The sequence below is a fragment of the Alosa sapidissima genome, chromosome 6, assembly GCF_018492685.1.
Source record: "Alosa sapidissima isolate fAloSap1 chromosome 6, fAloSap1.pri, whole genome shotgun sequence".
NCBI classification, from domain to species: Eukaryota; Metazoa; Chordata; class Actinopteri; order Clupeiformes; family Clupeidae; genus Alosa; species Alosa sapidissima.
In genome coordinates this window covers 24,457,394-24,477,065 of record NC_055962.1, presented here as the reverse complement: position 1 = coordinate 24,477,065, position 19,672 = coordinate 24,457,394, and the positions used below count along the sequence as shown (strand labels likewise).

General features: G+C 43.1%; 2 protein-coding genes across 10 annotated transcripts; both read right to left on the bottom strand.

Moving 5' to 3' along the window:
• Positions 1-1,222: 1,222 nt before the first annotated feature.
• Positions 1,223-19,559, bottom strand: LOC121711001. Of its 9 annotated transcripts, none has more exons than XM_042094246.1 (12): positions 19,378-19,559; positions 19,117-19,144; positions 18,576-18,631; positions 18,270-18,303; positions 17,827-17,891; positions 17,403-17,597; positions 16,140-16,329; positions 15,941-15,981; positions 15,639-15,836; positions 15,301-15,502; positions 14,972-15,064; positions 12,950-13,031 (listed from the first exon to the last, which is right to left on the bottom strand). In XM_042094246.1, the coding sequence occupies exons 2-12, from the start codon at positions 19,134-19,136 to the stop codon at positions 12,965-12,967; spliced, it is 1,161 nt and encodes a 386-aa protein (XP_041950180.1). In that variant the 5' UTR covers positions 19,137-19,144; positions 19,378-19,559; the 3' UTR covers positions 12,950-12,964. The 9 variants fall into 9 exon arrangements, with proteins under 9 accessions (XP_041950184.1, XP_041950180.1, XP_041950182.1 ...); XM_042094248.1 differs by having other exon boundaries at positions 18,270-18,300; XM_042094247.1 differs by having other exon boundaries at positions 19,117-19,141.
• On the bottom strand, positions 10,402-11,755 carry LOC121711003. The gene is made up of 2 exons (XM_042094256.1): positions 11,443-11,755; positions 10,402-11,364 (listed from the first exon to the last, which is right to left on the bottom strand). Exons 1-2 carry the CDS (start codon positions 11,753-11,755, stop codon positions 10,895-10,897), a joined length of 783 nt encoding a protein of 260 aa, XP_041950190.1. The 3' UTR covers positions 10,402-10,894.
• Positions 19,560-19,672: the final 113 nt, after the last annotated feature.

The following is a 19,672-nucleotide window of genomic DNA, read 5'->3' as shown; positions in this document are numbered from 1 at the left end:
AGGGGGGCGTGATTAGAACGCTCCTGGGTGTTCTATAGGGTTGAGGTCAGGATTCTGTGCAGGCCAGTCAAGTTCATCCACACCAAACTCTGTCGTACTTGTCTGACTGCATTGTGCCAAATGTAAAGTTTGGTGGAGGGAGGATTATGGTGTGGGGTTGTTTTTCAGGAGCTGGACTTGGCCCTTTAGTTCCAGTGAAAGGAACTCTGAATGCTTTAGCATACCAAGAGATCTTGGACAATTCCATGCTCCCAACTTTGTGGGAACAGTTTGGGGGATGGTCCTTTCCTGTTCCAACATGACTGTGCACCAGTGCACAAAGCAAGGTCCATAAAGACATGGAGTTTGGTGTGGATAAACTTGGCTTGCATAGAGTCCTGACCTCAACCCTATAGAACACTCATTATAGGAATTTTCCTGAAGACTTGCATCTTTTCCAAAGGACTGTGTCACACATGCATACAGTACCTCTTTGAGGACAGGAGGGACAATAGCACAGAATTTAACCATCCTGAACTGATCTTATCCAAACAAAAACACATAATAGACAACACACAATAATATACATTAATTACATTGTTTTAGTGATGTGTTCAAACTGTGCAGTGCATACAGACTAACACTCTCACACACTCACATACGGATAAAGAGGGTGAGGGAGAGGGGAGAAAAAGGGAGGGAGAGCAAACAAAAATGCACTCATGCAAAAGATACTTACTCATTCAGAGCACAAACCTTGTGACTTGTGACATGAAACTTCAATCCAAAGTAAATTGCTGATTGTGTTAAGAGTTTAGAAAAAGTATCTGAAGTATGGGTAAGCGCTTGTTAGCGATTGAAAAAAACTGTAATATACCACTTACCGTTAAAAGTCAAAACCGAAGGTTTCAAGTGCAGATTTCTTCAAGCCAACGGAACCGTTTGCAAAATGGAGGACAATCGTCTTTTGGCAGCTAAATAAACGCATTCGCAGCACCGCCTCTGAAGCAAAACCCTTTTTTCTTGCAGATATTACTTATCTCAAATGAGTTTTGGCAAAACACAAACAAATTGAGTATATAAATACAGTTTCATTTAGGAAAAAATTACTACATAATATCACTTTTTTCAGTGCATGTAATGTTCACATTCAAAAGCATTCCAGTAAAAAGCAAATAATTGTTTTTTCCCTTTACTGCTACAGGAAGTACAGTAGAAATACTGTTTACAATATGATAAAAACAACAGTAAAAAAGGCCAGATAAAAAGAGGGGGAACTAAAAAAGCACAAAATTACTGTAGGTGTTACATGGTATAATGACAAAATCGACGAAATCATGCTTCAATGCAAAACAGAACATAACAGATTTCACTCTCCTCTCAGAGACTCTGAAGGGGGAACAAATCCTACAGCTATACTGAAGCTCAGAAGTTACTATCATAATGATATCCCTTAAGGCAGCAAAATCAAGGTTGAGCAAAATTCTAAATGAGATCGGACCTTTTTTCGCTAAAACCCAAGGGTCTTAAGTTGGGTGGAGACAAGCTCAAGCTCAACACAAATATTGAATAATCTGTTTTTCCTCTCAATCTATTCTTATTGCTCCTTATTTCTCATAAAGAGGAGGGGCTTTTGAAAAACAGGTCAGATCGAGACAATTTTCGGGCCAATATGTTTTCCTTTGGGTTAGTTGTTTCAATGAAGTAAAGTTCTTGCTTCTAAGTCAGTCTGAAAAAAAAAGAGAGGCATGACTTATTTAAGATAGATGGTTATTAAAGCAAGGATCCATATCATAGGGTGAAGAAATTTACTCATGAAGGTCATGATTAGGTTTCAAAGCTTACAGTACCAGTCTTGTGATCACATGCTATATGTTTATCAACTGTGAGACCTTATATAAAGAGATGTGTGCCTCTCCTAATAATGTTCAGTGAATTCATTTAGGCACAGGTGGACTCCAATCAAGTTGTAGAAGCATCTCAAGGACCATTGATATAAGTTTGATGCACCAGAGCTCAATGGCAGGTGTCATAACAAAGGTGTCTTTTATTTTTTAGAAACACTGCAAACACTAGCTTTTTTGAGGGATGTTGGAGTATTGTGTGTAGATTGATGAGAAAAAATGAAATTAAATGAATTGTATCAACATTAGCTTAAGGTCTCCAGCCATTTTTGTGATGCATGCATAAATTCAGTAAACATCACCAAAAACTGTGGAATGTTTTTGCCATTTACAAAGCATGATCATTGCAGCACTTTATCTGGTCACATTAGACAGTATTATTATGACCGCTGCGCAGCGGCTAATAAAGATTTTTTCTTTTTTCTTTTTTTTCTTTTTCGCATGCCCAAATTTCCGTCAATGATTCCCGGGACACTGAAAGACCGGGGTACACGAAACTTGGTGGGCATGTAACCCCACATGGATAGCATGGAACCATCGTTTTTCGTTTTGATCTGTAGCCCCCCCGCTGGACTGGACCCCCCGAAAGGAGGGTAGGGCAGACACTGTGAATATCTCGAAAACCGTAGAGTTTAGGAGGACCATTTTTTTTTGTATGTTGATCTCAAGGGGCCATGTCAACCCATTCCATAACCACTCATTTCATGTATAGCGCCACCTAGTTAAACACAAAAAAGTAAAAATTAGGTGTTGTAATCGAAGGTATCTGTGACCTAACATAGTGCACGAAATTGGAAGTGTAGGATCATTATGACACCCTCTGTATGCACGCCAAGTTTTGTGGCATTCCGTTCATGGGGGGCCACACAATAAATTAATTTATGTTACTATACACCAACTGGCCTGTAGGTGGCCGGAGACAGTTTTCTGTGAATATCTCGAGAACCGTAGGGCCTAGGAGGTCCACCTTTTTTATGTATGTTGGTCTTAAGGGGGCATGTCAACCCATCCCATTACCACTTATTTCATGTATAGCGCCACCTAGTTAAAAATTAAAAAGCAAAAAATTAGGTGTTTTCATCACAATATCTCTGGCTGACAAGGTCAAAACTGCACAAAATTAAAAGTGTAGGATCATTATGACACCCTCCGAATGCATGCCAAGTTTTGTGTACTTTCGTTCATGGGGGGCCTTACAATAAAATAATTTATGTGTACATTTAGTGACGTACACCAACAAGGATTCCCGGGACACTGAAAGACCGGGGTACACAAAACTTGGTGGGCATGTACCCCCACATGGATAGCATGGAACCGTCATTTTTCGTTTTGATCTGTAGCCCCCCCCGCTGGACTGGACCCCCCGAAAGGAGGGTTGGGCAGACACAGTTCTCTGTGAATATCTTGAGAACTGTAGGGCCTAGGATGACCATTTTTTTTCCGTATGTTTGCCTCCAGTGGTCATGTTAACCCATTTCATGTGCACACATGTGCACAAACAGATACACACACACACATACATTCACAGTAATCATACGTATGACACATACTCACACAGTAGACATATGTACGCTTGCATGCACAGGAACATATGCAGGCACACACACAAGCACACACACCCACACACACATAACATAAACATAACACAAACAATCAAGAATTTCTCAGAATTATGAACAGGCAAGATGGAGGTGGGGTTGTATAAAATGAATTTTACATGTGAAATCTATGAACTAATCATGTTTTGGTACTTGTTGTCTAGCAGATACCAGTGATAATTGAGTGTGGATAATGCAATTTAGTGAGACAGTTCATCATATAGGCCTTTCAGCGTGATTTCTTTTTGTGGAAAAAATGTGCTGGACTGGGCGGCGGTCATATTTTGTACCGCTCTGCGGTACATCTAGTTCATTTTTATATGTGTTAATTTTTCAACTTTGTCATTTATGTTACTGGTAGAAATTAATATGAAACAAAAAAAGACACCACACAGAAAATTATTCTTTATAATTCATGTAAAATTAAAGCTTAATGCCATAGGCCACAGCTGAGAGCTAAATTATTACACTTAATACACTTATCTTTACAGTTTTTTTCAATCGCTAAAAAGCGCTTACCCATACTTCAGATACTTTTTCTAAACTCTTAACACAGACTCACACCTACAAAACACAATTGCCCAAATGGATAATTTTCTTCTCAAAAACACATTTTGTTAAATATATACTAACTCTTCATTTCAATACAGAACACATCTTTCTCTGCAGACACCAACTTTACCAAAACACTGGAAATCTGACTCAAAATGAAATTATTCTGTCAAAGAATAACACTTGTTTTCACTTCACAAGGTACATGCAGTCAATCAAAGTACACCAGGTTTCAAAATACTGGCTATTGTTGACATTACAAAAACTGCATAGACTTGTATGTTCCAGTTTTACAGGTATTTGCATGCAAAACATGCTATCCACCGTTTTTACACTAAATTTATTGGTTGGGAACTGTATGTCCACATGTAATGTTCACATTCAAAAGCATTCCAGTAAAAAGCAAATCAGTTTTTTCCCTTTACTGTTTACAGACAGGTACAGTAGAAATAATGTTTACAGTATGATAGAACAGAAAAAGTTTTACAGTATTGCTTACAGTGAACAAAATATCCATGAAACACATAAAAACTGAACAAAAAACAACAGCAAAAAGCCCAGATAAAAAGGGGGGGAACTAAAAAAAAACACAAAATTACTGTATCTAATCTCTGCGATCTTCAGAGTTAGGCCACACGTTTTCATCAACATCGCATCTGATCAGATCTGATGCACCTGGGATAAAACCATTTGGAAGCAGAGGTTTTTATACTGTATCTAAGGTTTGGAATATTGTGTTTGCTATTGTGGGATGTTGTGTGTTAACATTTGTAAATACTACAAAAACAATCCATAGTTTTGTTGGGAGGTATAGCTTGTCTGTTAAGAAAATGTAAGCATTGTGGAAATGTGTTCACTGGCTGCATATTGTGTGAAAACGACATGAAATGTGTTAATGGTATGGCCACAAAAGACCGACGCTGTGCTAATTGTGTTTAGAGTTTTGAAAATGTGACAACTGGTTAGACAAACGCTTGTTAGCGACTGAAAAAAACTGTAATGTCATTAGGCTACATTGTATTGGTGGTGTGTAGGTCTAATTGAGTGCCTGTCACTTTAAAACCTTGAGAGAGGCTAATTGAGGGCCTGTCACTTTAAGAGCCGCCATGAGATTTCACGCCTGTGGGCTGTATTTTGGGCTCCAGCGCATGGCGTAAAGCTTGTTATTCACCCGCGCAAAGCTTAATTCGGTATTTTGCACGTTTATTTTTTAAACATTGCGACCAGGGGTGTGGCAATTAACAACCTAGGGAGGGGCCTGGCGCGTTGTCTAAAAATCGCTATCATACACCACCTAAACCTGGTCAGAAGTCAATGGCGAGTTGTTCATATGCTATTTTAAGAGCGCATGTCAACAGTCATATTGGCAGGTGCACGCACCATCCTTCTATCATTCATGAATGCACACCAGCGCACGTCCATGCAAAGCATTACAAATTGCACGATTACAATGGGAAACATAATTAGAATAAAGATATTACGAAATACTGTACATCTCATGATGAGTAGTTATTCACCATCATTTGAAAATTGGTAATGACGGTTAAAAGTGATTAGGGGAGAGGCGAGAGACACAGCTGAAGACGCACTGCACGAGATATAAGCAACTCCTCTGCAGGATAAATGTTGTTTTATTCAGTCATTTGAGCAATATTAGGGTAATAGTTGCTTTTTCCAGCCTATGTTTTTGATGGTAACCCATTGTCAGTCAATAGTGAAAGTAACTGTATATAACTGTCTTCGTTGACTGACACCTTGGTGAAGTTAGTTTCACTTTGCCAATGAGTTCAAATAATAGACGAGTGCAAATGCGTGAAGGCTATGCTAGGTTTTAGTAAAGCATGGTTTAAGAATGACTATTCCGGCCCCAGCTGTGGCGCAACTGGCTGGGGCACCTGCACCGTACGCCGGTCGACCCGGGTTCGATTCCCGCCCCGTGGTCCTTTCTGGATCCCACCCCCGCTCTCTCTCCCATTCACTTCCTGTCTCCACTGTCCTATAATTAAAGGCATAAACAGCCCAAATATATACTTAAAAAAAAAAAAAAAGAATGACTATTCCATAGGTCTCGCAAGCAGCCCCCTTCAAATGCGCCATTGAATGCCAAAATACCGATGCATTTATTTGACATATCGCGCGTTGCGCCGTTAAAGGGAATGACAGATGTCATTCTCATTGGTTTAAAATGATGTTACGCCCCAAACACACCCATATGACTGGTTAAAAAACCTAGGAACACCTTGTTGCGCTATGCGCTCCACGTTTGATAACGAAACCCCTCCCAATGTGAACTGGACATCCTACTAAATTTGAATAGACTTTTGACGAGTGACGATGCACTTTAGAATGTCATGATAGGGCCCATTGTCTTAAACCAAAGTCCTTTTGGGCAAGTCCCTCCACTCGGCGGCCATTTGACAACGCTTTTTGGGCACTCGTCGGGCATCCATTTCGGTAAAAATGCGCGTGCGCAAGGCTTCACGACACCTGGAATCTTGCTCCAGCGGCGAGATCACAACACATGATTGGCACGATGTCTTCACAACACACCATATGATTGCCTCAATATATTCACATCACACCACATGATTGGCTCAATGTATTCACATGTCGACATTTTGCCGAGGAAGGGGTGGGATATGTGTAGACAACGGCCATATTGGCGTGACAAACTAGCCCCATGCATTTCTATGGAGTATTTTTTGAGTGCTGTGTCTCCACATTAGAAAGTCTCTGCTTAAACTGCCTACTTGCACACTTTTTTTTATTCCTCTTTTTAGTCAACTTTAGCATGGGGGGTGAATACTTTTGCAAGGCACTGTAGATATTTGGACAATACTAACCATCGAAAAGTGGGCACAGTTCAAATACTTTCAATGACTGTATGTCCAATGTGGCTGTGGTCTGTACAAGCGGTCTACAGAGGATGCAATCTGCTCTGCCCTCCACCCAGCCCTCACCCACCTGGAAAAAAGAGACTCATATGTGAGATTGCTGTTTATAGACTTCAGTTCTGCATTCAACACCATAATACCACAACAACTCATCTGCAAACTTGACAAACTGGGACTCAGTACCTACCTCTGCAACTGGCTACTGGACTTCCTCTGTCAGAGGCCCCAAGTAGTACGTGTTGGCAACAATACCTCAAGCAGCATCACACTGAGCACAGGGGCCCCCCAAGGCTGCGTGCTCAGTCCGCTGCTCTTCACCCTGCTGACGCATGACTGCACTGCAACCTACAGCAACAATCACATAGTGAAATTTGCTGACGACACAACTCTGGTGGGTCTCATCACCAAGGGCGATGAGACTCAATACAGGTTGGAGGTCGACCATCTGACCACGTGGTGCAGGGACAACAACCTCCTGCTGAACGTCAGCAAGACCAAAGAGATTGTTGTTGACTTCCGGAGAGGTCACACCCAACACCTGCCACTGACCATCGACGGTGCTGTGGTGGAGAGAGCGAGCAGCACCAAATTCCTGGGAGTGCACATCAGTGAAGACCTCTCCTGGACCACCAACACTGCATCACTGGCGAAGAGAGCTCAGCGCCGCCTGTACTTCCTGCGGAAACTCAGGCGAGCAAGTGCTCCACCAGCCATCATGACCACATTCTACCGAGGCACCATCGAGAGCATCCTCTCCAGCTGTATCGCTGTGTGGGGCGGAAGCTGCACTGAATACAACAGGAAAGCCCTGCAGCGCATAGTGAACACAGCTGGAAGGATTATTGGTGCTTCACTCCCCTCCCTGAAGGACATTTACACCACCCACCTCACCCGCAAGGCGACCAAAATTGTGAGTGATGCAAGTCACCCCGTTCACAATCTGTTTGATCTACTGCCCTCTGGGAAGAGGTACAGAAGCCTGCGCTCCCGCACTACCAGACTCACCAACAGCTTCATACACCAAGCCGTAAGGATGCTGAACTCTCTCCCTCCTCTCCCCCCTCCACCCCCAGCTACATAACATCCTGGACATTGGACCCAAAATGGCCGCCTGCACTACTCCACTTGTACACTTGTACACTTTACAACTGGTGTTGTTGTCCTGAAAACACAACACTTCTGCTGCTCTTACATAACTTGCACCACTATGCCACTTTCTTCTTACTTAGGTCAAACAGAACTACCCAAGCCTTTTATTGGCCTGAATTTGCACTAGTATTTTTATTGACTGTCTATGCACAATTTCAACCACATTTTGCTGCTCTTATTTTTTCATTATTATATGTGCCCTCTTATTTACTTATTTACTTACTTTTTTGTTTACTTGAATGTTATGTTTGTCTGTGGACCTAAATTGGTAAAATATGTCTTGTCTTCACCGTGGGATAGTGAGAAACGTAATTTCGATCTCTTTGTATGTCTGGAACATGTGAAGAAATTGACAATAAAGCTGACTTTGACTTTGACTTTGACTTTACTTTTGCCCCCTAATACTGTTTCTGAACTGTTTTCATCAGATCCTTTTTTGAATTGTAGCCCATGAATGTCATTCTCTAAAATTAAGCAAAATCACTGTCCAACTATTCGGTTCTTATCTCTACATTGTAGCCTATGTTTTGTAATGAGTCACATGCAATCATTAGGGGGGGGGTCTGATCTTTTCATGTGTCATGCTGAATTTAGAGTGCTTTTTTCAGAATTACTTTTCCTATGCTGTATTTATTAGATGGGCTGTCTCAGTGTTAGAATGACTGAGACACATACAGGACAGGGGGAGGGAAGACTAGCTTTTAAACTGAAATCATTGGGTGGTGCTTTGAGAACTCTCCAGACAAGACTGCTTGCTGCTCTGCTGCAGTGTGGCTTCCAGTGTGGATGAAAACAGCAGCTGCCACCTCAAGAGTGTTTCTGATAAGATTGTGGGTGGACTATGTCTGAACTACAAAAAAGTGCTTTATACTTTTACTAGGACACACGCACCAAAGGATCAGTGTCACAGAATTACTTTTGTATTAATTTAACTCTTTTTTTACTACAATTCTGATACAATGTGAATGTGACACTTACAGTACCAAGCCGAGGCAGAGCTCCTGTGAAACTGAGCCCACCCAGTGCTCCTACTAAGCCCACCCCACCTGACACGCCCGCCTGCAGCTGAGTCCACACGCCCGCCTGCAACTCCTGTCAAGCCAAGCCAAGCGTGCCAATTTAAAGTTCTTTCCAAAGCCCAAAATGGCTGAGTCAAAGTCTCTGCAGCAGTTAAAGAAAGAGAGAACGACTGCCAAACAGCGGTTTTCCCGACTGGCAAACTCAGTGCTGAACTCTTGCAAGAAAATGTCGGCGGAAGAACTGGTGGAATGCTTCAGCAAGGTCGTGCTGGAGGCTGACCGAGTGATGGAAGCAAATGAGGAGGTGGAAATTGTCTGGACTAAGGAAGTGGAGCTCGCGTCCACCCCCAAAGAGGGCGAAGTACAAGACGTTAAAAAGACAATAAAAGAGGATGTAAGTGCAGACAGTAAAAAGACAGCAGAAGAGTGTGAGCAAAAGCTTGAGGAGGTGGAGACGGCTGTTCAGAAGGTTCTATGGCAAAATTTTGGCTACCCAGAACTGTCCCTAGCATTGGAGGCAGCGGAAAAGGAGTGCGAGCAGCTGGAGAAGAATAAATCTGGCCTGAAATTGGAGGTATATGAATTAATGCTTAGCAACCTTGAGGGGCTGGTGAAAGCAACAAAAGAAGCCACCCGGCAATGGACTCGCTGGGTCCCAGATGAAGAGCGGCCTGACTTTCAGCAGCGCACGAGGGGTGTGGAAGGTCGGCTACTTGACTTGATTTCAGGCAAAGCCACCCTATTACAGTCGAAGCTAGAAAACGAGGGGTCCCTAGGAGAAATCCCACACCGGTCACCTGCTATCAAATTGAGGCCAACAGCACTCCCGCAGTTTGTGGCTTGTAAAGACATGGTTTAAAAGTGTGCATAGTTGTATTTGCATATAACATCTATTTAAGATGGAAGCTAAAAATATTTAATTGCCAAAATTGTAAATTGTAGTTCATGGGAGTGAATATGTATTGTGGATATTTATATAGGTGAAATGTGCTAAACTCACTGCTTGACTATTCAAATGTTTAGTGATTCATTGTGTTTGGTTACTCTTTTAACTCATTGTGCCTCCCGTAGTTTAGATCGTGATTTAATATCTGTGATGAATTCAAACTGAAATAATTCATGTGGAAATCTGTTTAGTTATATGTACATGTGTGTCTAGAGTCAAGTTTGATAATGACTCTTTTTGAGTCCTTTGTGCCTGTTTTACAAAAATGTGCAAATTGGTAAATGGTTGATGTTAAATATCTGGGCTGCAAAAAGTGAAGACAAATAAAAAAGGCTAAAGATGGAACAGAGGCCTGGTTACTGAGTGAAACCCAGTTTAAATGTTCAGCATTGGTACCGCCCTATCAAGTGAGGGTTAAGCACAGCCAAGAAGAGAAAACACTTGACAATGACACAGAACAAATGTTCCTGTGTGGCAGGTACTGCTTTATGCAGCCACATAGTGGCCCTGCTTTATCAAACTGCACACTATTCAGAGCTTTGATTTGAAGTGATCCCACTCTCAGTAATTGTTTTTGTGTGATAGGGTGTGACGCCCGGACCCATCAACTCCATGGTCTTCACCAAGCCAGTACCAAAGCGAAGGTTCGCTGGCCCGTTGCATAGGCTGAACGGAAGTACCTGGAACTGCCACAGCCCTTGCCCGATGGTAAACGCTGTCTTCGGCCGAGCTTCCGGGGCTAGCTCAATCTGCCAGTAGCCACTGCGTAAGTCCAGCGAGCTAAACCAGCAGGAGCCGGCAATGCTGTCCAGCGCATCGTCAATGCGGGGGAGCGGGTAGGAGTCTTTCCGGGTTACCTGGTTGAGGCGCCTGTAGTCAACACAGAACCGCCACGAGCCGTCCTTCTTACGAGTACAGCCGGCGCAGCCCAGGGACTACTGCTTGGCTCTATCACTCCTGCCACGGCCATTTCCTTGATCTTTTCTTCAGCTGCTTGTCGTTTGGCGAACGGTAAGCGATGAGGCTGAAGTCGAATGGGCCGGGCATTTCCGGTGTCGATATCGTGTTGGACCAGGCTCGTTCGGGTGCAGTCCTCATCTCTTGCGGCGAAGATGTCGGTGTACGCTGCTAGTAGCCTCCGCACCTGGCTACCCTGTGCTTCACTCAGCCCCTCACAGCTACGAGTGCAAAGTTCATTTACGGCTTGCCTTGTCTCTACAGAGGGCCGCGCTCTCTGAGCGGAGAGTGGTGTTTGCTCAACCCGCTCTCTTGGCTCCTCCCTGGTGGGCGTGAGCTGAGCAGTGGCGGCCTCAGCGAGCGGACCTGGATGAGACCTGTTGTTTTCACGGGCTTGAGTTTCGCGGGCTTGTGTGGGGAGGGGCGGAGACTCAGCAAGCGGACCTGGATGAGACCTGTTGTTTTCGCGGGCTTGAGTTTCGCGGGCTTGTGTGGGGAGGGGCGGAGTCTGGGATGACGAGTACTCTTTGCGAGTTCGCTTCCTGCGGACTTGTGTGGAGCGAGTTGGAGAGTTCTTCGTCGCGCCAGCTCTCCGCACTTCATGCTCTGTTTTCCCCGCCATGTGCAACACTACGCTGCTCGTCCCCAAGTGTAGTGTGAACCAGGCCGAGAATGCAATCATCCTGAATGCTAGCCAACCAAAGCCGGCGGCTCGCCGTCTCACCGTTGATGCACACACACACCACTTTTTGTCCATACAGTTCCGCTCACTCTCCAGTAACTGTTGTGATGCGCGTTTTTGTCTCTTACCAGCCTCTGGGTCTGGCTACCAGCGTGCCGGGTAAGAGACCAGGGCGCACAAGCGAGATGGTGGAGCCAGTATCGATCAAGGCGCAACACCGAGTCCCGTCTAGCGTGCAGTCCACATACAGTCCTCTGGTTTGACCGAGCCGGCCCAGCCGTATGCAATCCATAGCTCCTCCCGCCGTGCCACTTATTCTAGTAACTGGGGCGCGAGCGTGAGGGGTGCCGGGGCTGGACAGTACCATGCGATGTGTCCTGGCTCGCCACACCGGTGGCATCCGTCTCCGCTGGCCGGCCTCTTCCACTCGCGTGGGCGGCGTTGTGGTGGCTGTGCCGTGGTCTGCCGCGTCACCTCCAGTTCCTCCCCGTCTTCCTCCAACGATGTCTGGCGTACCCAATGCCTCGTCTCTGTTGTGCGGAAGATGTTTTGCACCCGTTCGGCTTCCGCGAGGGCCGCGGACAGCGAGCTGGGGGCGCTCAGGCGAAGGTGTTCTTTTAGCCGCTCTGGGTGGATGCCTCGCACGAAAGCTTCCAGTGCCATCTCTTCATGTAGACCCTGGCTGTATGTTGGGTAGCCCCGCCGGGCATACAGCTGCAGGTCAGCAGCGAACTTGCCCAGTCTCTCGTCCTTGTGCCGCCGTCTGGAAGCGAGTTGTTCTCGGGCATCGCTGGTGAAGATTCTCTGGCCGAATCGTCGTTGCAGAGCTGCTTCGATTGCGGTCCAGCTTACTTGCTCTGCCGGTGGCAGGTCTTCTAATATTTGTAGTGCTTCCCCCTCCAGAGCCTACGCCACCTGTACGCCCGTTCTCTCCGCCGACCAGCCATTCAGCTCGGCTGCCAGCCGGACCTGCACCAGGTATGTCGCCAGCGGCCTTTCGCCATTGTAGTGGGGCAACTTTACGCTGGGCCGCCCTTCTGCCACCGCCCTTCTGCCACCGCCGTCGCACCGGGGACCGGCCGGTTTCCCTCGCTCCCGTGTGGAGCGGGTTCAAGTGGCGGGATGCTGCCATCAGCCCGGTTCGTCTCCTCCTGTGGCCGGGGGCGGGTCTCTTCGTCACGGTCACGCTGCAGGCTGGCTCCGTCTGCTGGGCCCAGCAGGTGGCCATGGGCGAGCACGCTGTCGAGGAGCTGTCTTGGCAGGAAACTCATCATCGCCAGGGCATCAGTTGCAGCCTTCTCCTCCCGTCCAGTAGGGGTCGTCATCCCACTTCTGACACCAATGTAACAAACTGCAAAGTTGTCTTAGAATGGTTTTATTGGTTACGCACCAAAACACACAAACGTCATTACACAGGCAACACAAAGGAGGTCAATTAAACAAGCACGATACACAAACAGGGTAGTCACATACAATACACGGGGTAAACACATGAGGTACAACATAAAGAAAGACTATACCAGCTAACACATACATGACAAGGTAAACGCAATTACTCATACTAAAACCAACATCAACATTACACACACACACACATACACTGCACAGCATTATGGGAGTTCAGTCATGAACCAGCTAGGCTCAGTTCACTACAATATTCTACATAATTAAATAGATTACACCAACCTTATACATTTTGTCAGTTTATATGTTTGCATCAATGTATGTATACTTTGATGGCACATTAGACTATAAAGGCCACATCATAAAATGCTATATTACACTCCTTTGGTTCCAACTCCTGGTGCTTCAGCAGAAAGCCTTCCGGTTCCCTAATCCTGGAATTCACTGGTTGCGAGATATCACGTCTGCAGTGTGGTTTAGTTCCATCCTCCATGTCGGTTTGTACCTCACTGGGAATGTTTCAGAAGCTAAGTGTTTTGTCTGACAAATTTTGATGATTTGGTTGATTCTTTTCTCAAGCAACATATTTTTTTCTGATTTAATTGTGTTTATTACTGTTATCTAATACTCTCTACATTTCAATTATGAATAAGATGGATCAAAGATTTTAGTTGTTAAAAATACTTTCATTCTCATAATTATTTCATCACTATATTTTGCCTATAGTTTACATACAAATGTACTGTATGTCTGTTAGCAATAGAACACCTGCATTTCTTATCCTACTTGACCAAAGGAGATAGGGGTGGGGTGGATCCCAGAGGCTAGGTGCATAATTTAAGCTGAGTGTGAAAAGACGCTTCTGACACATGCTGCGAGACATCTAGTCAAATCACAAGCATTGTCTAGGATGCCTGCAATTAGCTTCTGGAAGTAGTAGGACAGGGGTCGGCAAGTAAGTTTGGCAGCGGGTCAGTATTTTTAATGGCCAATAGATGGCTGGTCGCAGGCCAGAGCAGGCTATAGTACTCATTTTAAACGCAGCTCCGGTTTATTAGTCCACACGCATCTACGCAGACATTGGATAAAATGAATTTGTGAAAAAAAAAAACCTAGATGTACCGCAGAGCGGTACAAAATATGAAAGGCCTATATGATTCTAACTGTCTCACTAAATTGCATTATGCACACTCAATTCTCACTGGTATCTGCTAGACAACAAGTACCAAAACATGATTAATTCATAGATTTCACATGTAATATACATTTTATACAACCCCACCCCCATCTTGCCTGTTCATAATTCTGAGAAATTCTTGAATTGTGTGCATGTACATGTTTATGTTTAGGTGTGTGGGTGGGTGTGTGTGCATGTGCTTGTGTGTCTGCCTGTTTATGTGCCCGTGTGTGTGCATGTGCATGCATGCGTATATGTCTACTGTGTGAGTATGTGTCATACGTAGGATTACTGTGAATGTTTGTGTGTGCGTGTGTATCTGTTTATGCACATGTGTGCATATGGAATGGGTTTACATGACCCTGGAGGCAAACATACGCAAAAAATTGGTCATCCTAGGCCCTACGGTTCTCAAGATATTCACAGAAAACTGTGTCTGCCCTACCCTCCTAAAAAAAAATCTGACTAAACCTATATGACCGGCGCTTCGCTGCGCAGCGGTCATATAGGTCATAATAATAAATAATAATAAACCATGGATGGGCCCATTGATGGTCTACTTGAGTAATTAAATGGTCTTGATTAACTCTGTCTTATCCTCCTTTTCAATATTGGTAAGAGTAATTGCCCTAAGGCTACAATAATTTTGTATTCACTGATTGGTGAATAGGCTATTTGTAAATAAAAAATGTGTTTAAAAATCAGACTACCAGAATAGTCTGGTGGGCCAAAGAGTATTGCTGGCGGGCCATGTAGTAGGATCTGAATTGGAATCCACAGTTTGTGAAGAATGTGAAGTTTTCCTGAGAACAAAATGAAGTGCTTTTAGACACTCAGTAGAACTATAATATAAAGTGCATAACAATGAAGATTAACATGTACTTTTTAGAAAAGTAGGGATTATGAATTGTGTTTGATTATATGTCACCCATTAGTCATTTAAGGGTTCTTCTGTTGTGCATAAAAATACCCGGTGCCTACAAATATTTTTTAAATGACGATTGACAGAAACAGATGAGGGTATAAAAGACAAACTTACGTTTTGTACTCCTCATACAAGCACCTCTTGATGACTTCCTCTGCCTCTTGGTTAACCTTACACTTCAGGAGCCCTGAGTCCTCATGGAACAGGCAGTCCACTATAAGGACACCCTTATCTCTTCCAAAGCGACTGGTGTCTGGTATGACATACTCAGGTTCAAATGTGTGGTGCATTGCTACCAGGATAGCAGGCTTTGTGCCTGTCAGACAAAAAATGCACAAAGACCATGCATGTTTGCGCCCACAAAACTGAGATATATTAAAATAAAACAAATAAAATATCTTAACAACTTTAACACTAAACTATGAAAGCTACAACATGCAATAACACTTCACCTTCAATGTTCTTGAGAGCAGCTTCAATGTCAGTTCCAACTCGAGACACAATAGGACAGAAGGCAAGGGTGACATCCGACCATTCTGAAGTGGACACTTCAGTTACATTAGGACTATCAACCAAAGAAGTCTTGAAAGTCCTGATGTATTTTCTAATACTTCCTGGAACAATGCTATGGAAACGAACCGATGGGCATTCTGTTAAAAACAAAAGGTTTTCAGAACAATTAAAAAGAGCATCTTGATGATCTTATGAAGAGATAGTAGTGAACTGCAAGGGCACTGCAATGTAGCATGCTCACCAATGTCTTTTGCATCTTCACACTCATCCCATTTTTCAGAACTATGAAAGAAATTAGGGAGAGTATGAGGGAGAGAGAACAATGCAGTTTTTGTTTTTATATGCTAACATTTCTTCATGCATTAGAAAGCACCTTGTACAACACATCCACAACATCCGACGTGTGTGCAGAGTTTTAAGAATTTGACATGATGCCAAACCTTGTTAAGGTCTCCAGAATTTTTTTACGAGCTTCATCATTCTTTTGACATTCCAGGAGTCCCTTATCTTCATGGTACAGGAGGTGCACTATGAGTATACCCCTCTCATTTTCATAGCTGCTACTGTCTAATACCACATATGCAGGGTCATCAGTGTGGTGCATCAGAACCAAGATAGCAGGCTTGCAATCTACAAACAACAAACACAATAAACAGGCACTTAACATTTGTCTCTGATATTTGGGATGGCTGCATGGCTAAAAGCTCTCTAGCTCTAGGCTCTCGCTCTACCAAACACAAACATGAGTGGGAATCAGTTTTTTTTTTTTAAATCAAGATCTTTGTGTGCTTGTCTCTGTTTGTTTTAAATTACTGCACACTGTCTTGTATGCTCCCAGTTTAATGGTAGGCTAGGTTACAACGTTTCGACCACTCTGATCTTCGTCAGGTATAAACCTGAACAGATGCTGGATAAGGATATATATAGTCATTGTTAGGGACTGGGTGGAGCCCAATTAGTCCAACATCCCATCTGAACGTCACACAAAGAGGTGGGTTAAAGGAGAATTCCGATCTGATATTGACCTAAAGTGTGTTGAAACATGATACCGAGTGTGAACGTATGTCTCATAGCTCACCTCGACTTGTCCCCTGTACTCAGAAATCTGGTGCTAGTTAGCCAATGCTACCAACAGGGTTTCGTTGTGGTGCCTCGAGCATCGGCCTAGCCATGAAAATAAATCACTGTTTTACACCATTTACGAGGCTCATAGTAGCTTCATACTTCATTGGTAGACTTCCGAGGGTCTTGACTTTTAAAACGAGACATGGAGAACTTTGAAAAAGCACTGGTAGTTTATTTACAAGACGATTTATACAGACAGTACCTTAAGGAATTTTACCGTTCGACGCCATCTTGAATTTAGTCACGATAAGTCGAGCGACGAGTACGAACGAACAGGTATGATAAGGGATCAGATTCCAAAAATAATTCAGTGGAAATGCATGGATTCCAGTTGCTGCTACTAGAAGCAACTGAATCCATGCATTTCCACGGAAACACTTTGACCCCATTTGAAACTATGCAACCACACCCATCATTTTGGTGTTTAACTTATCTGGAAGTTAAGTGGAGTTGTTAGCATTGTATAGCATTGTGTGTGTGTGTGTGTGTGTGTGTGTGTGTGTGTGTGCGTGTGTGTGTGTGAGGCTACAACTAGCAAAGCCAACAGCATCCCATCTTAAGACTCCTCTTTACTGTACCTGGCATCTCTTTCAGAATGGTTTCAATGCCAGAACCTGCTTCGAGATCAACAGGACAAACATACAGAATGATATCGCTCCACTCTGACGAGGACACTTCAGTGAAAGGGGTCCCTTTCAGAAACAACTTGAAGTCTTGGATGGGTTTTTTAATGTCCCCTGTCACCTCACTGTAGAACCTGAGAGTAGGACATTCTTGAGGAAGGAAAGAAATTATAATAGTGGGGTTGAGAAGATGAACACGTGTGAGGTGATGAAAGTCAGTCAGAATCAGAAATAGGTTTATTACCAATAGATTTCCACATACAATGAATTTGTTTATTGCCAGATACATTGACATAAAAGCAATTTATGCAATTTATTGCCAATTTATTGCCAGGTATATTGACATAAAAGCAAAATGTAGGCTACATGTACTTCTCACCCATCTGTGGAGTAGCATCTTCACACACGTCCCATTCATCCTGGGGATCTTCAACAATACACCTACTAACAGACATAGACAGGAATGGCAGAATGATTTTGCCATGTACAGTACCCTCTACAGTACATAGTGGCACTCCTGGCAAATTATTTATAAGAGGCATAAAAATTGGTTTTACAATTAAAATAATGCAGAAAAGCGCCCATCCTCAAAAATATTTGCTTCTCCTCAAGATTGGATTTTCCCTGAGATAAAAAAGTTGAGGTAGCCCATTTTCATTAAAAATGACACAAACCGACTGTTGTTGTTGCAGGCCTAATTCTACCCTTTTGTATATAGGCTACAATAACTTAATAGTGTTTCATTTTGAATAGGGTTACTTGAAAAGCCATATCCCAACAAGAAAATCATTGTTATTTTAGGCTACATGCTTGTTGTCTTACCTTACAGGCTCTTCTGCTTCTGCCATGTTGTCTACTGGAAACACAGAACAAAATGTAAAAATAGCCAATAGCCTACATACAATTAGTTGAAACTCTGCTTACAGGACATACAGTAGTAAGCTACATATTCTGTATTCTGCATTGAACCACAACATTCTGCACGAAGATGAGTGTCTCATAACAAGTCAGCAATACATCCGTTCTCTTCTGTTTACTTCCTTATCACACAATCTTCATGGTGCCCCCTAATACTGATTTACAAAATAGTAATGTATGTCATGGAGGAGGGCTTGATGTACTTCTCACCCAACCGTGGAGTAGTTTCATCACACCTGTCACAGGCATTCTGGGAGTCTTCAAAGCTTTAAAAGATTAATATCAGAGTTACATACATAATACACTTTCTAATAGACATAGGAATGGCAGAATGACTTTGCCATGTACAGCGCCCTCTACATGTAGTTGCACCCCTGGTAAATGATTAAAAGGAGGCATAAAAATTGGTTTTACAATGAAAATAATGCAAAAACACACATCCTCGAAGGGGGGCGAATTCATTCAGAGAAGAAAAAAATCTTCATATAGATATCTATTTCTAACAGAAACACAGATTTGCTTCCTCAAGATTGGATTCCCTTCATTGTTTTCAACGTGAAACTGAGATAAAACGCAAAAGAAGTGTTGAGGTTACACAAACCGGCTGTTGTTGTTCCAGTCCTAATTCTAAATTTTTATAGGCCTAGGCTACAATCTAATAGTGTTTAATTTTGAATAGGGTTACTTGAAAAGCCATATCCCAAAAAGGAAATGTGTTATTTCAAAGTAGGGTATATGCTTGTTGTCTTACCTTACAGGCTCTTCTGCCATGTTGTCTACTGGAAACATAGAACAAAATGTAAAAATAGACAATAGCCTACATACAATTCGTTGAAACTACTGCTTACAGGACATAGTAGGCTACATATTCTGTATTCTGTATTCTGCATTGAACCACAACGTTCTGAACTTAGATGAGTGAGCAATACATCCGTTCTCTTATGTTTACTTCCTTATCACGATCTTCTTCATGGTGCCTAATACACTGCCAAACAAAACAAAGGCTACTAACCTTATCATGCAGCACGACCAGTAGCCTAATTATCTCGTCATAAACTTAATCTAGATAAATCTATTTGAGTAGCCTACAATTTTGAGTAAAACATGAACACATTTAAAGAAAACGTCAGTGTATATATCCAGAATTGTGACGCGCTATGTTTTTCTTCTGAGGTCCTGTTACTTTCACTTTGGCCTTTGTACCATGCTTTGTACTCGACTGTTTCTGTGAAATGATCTCAGTGAAAAACGTTGTGGTGCATAGTGTTGGACAGCAGATGGCGTAGTTCCTCGGATAAATCCAGCTC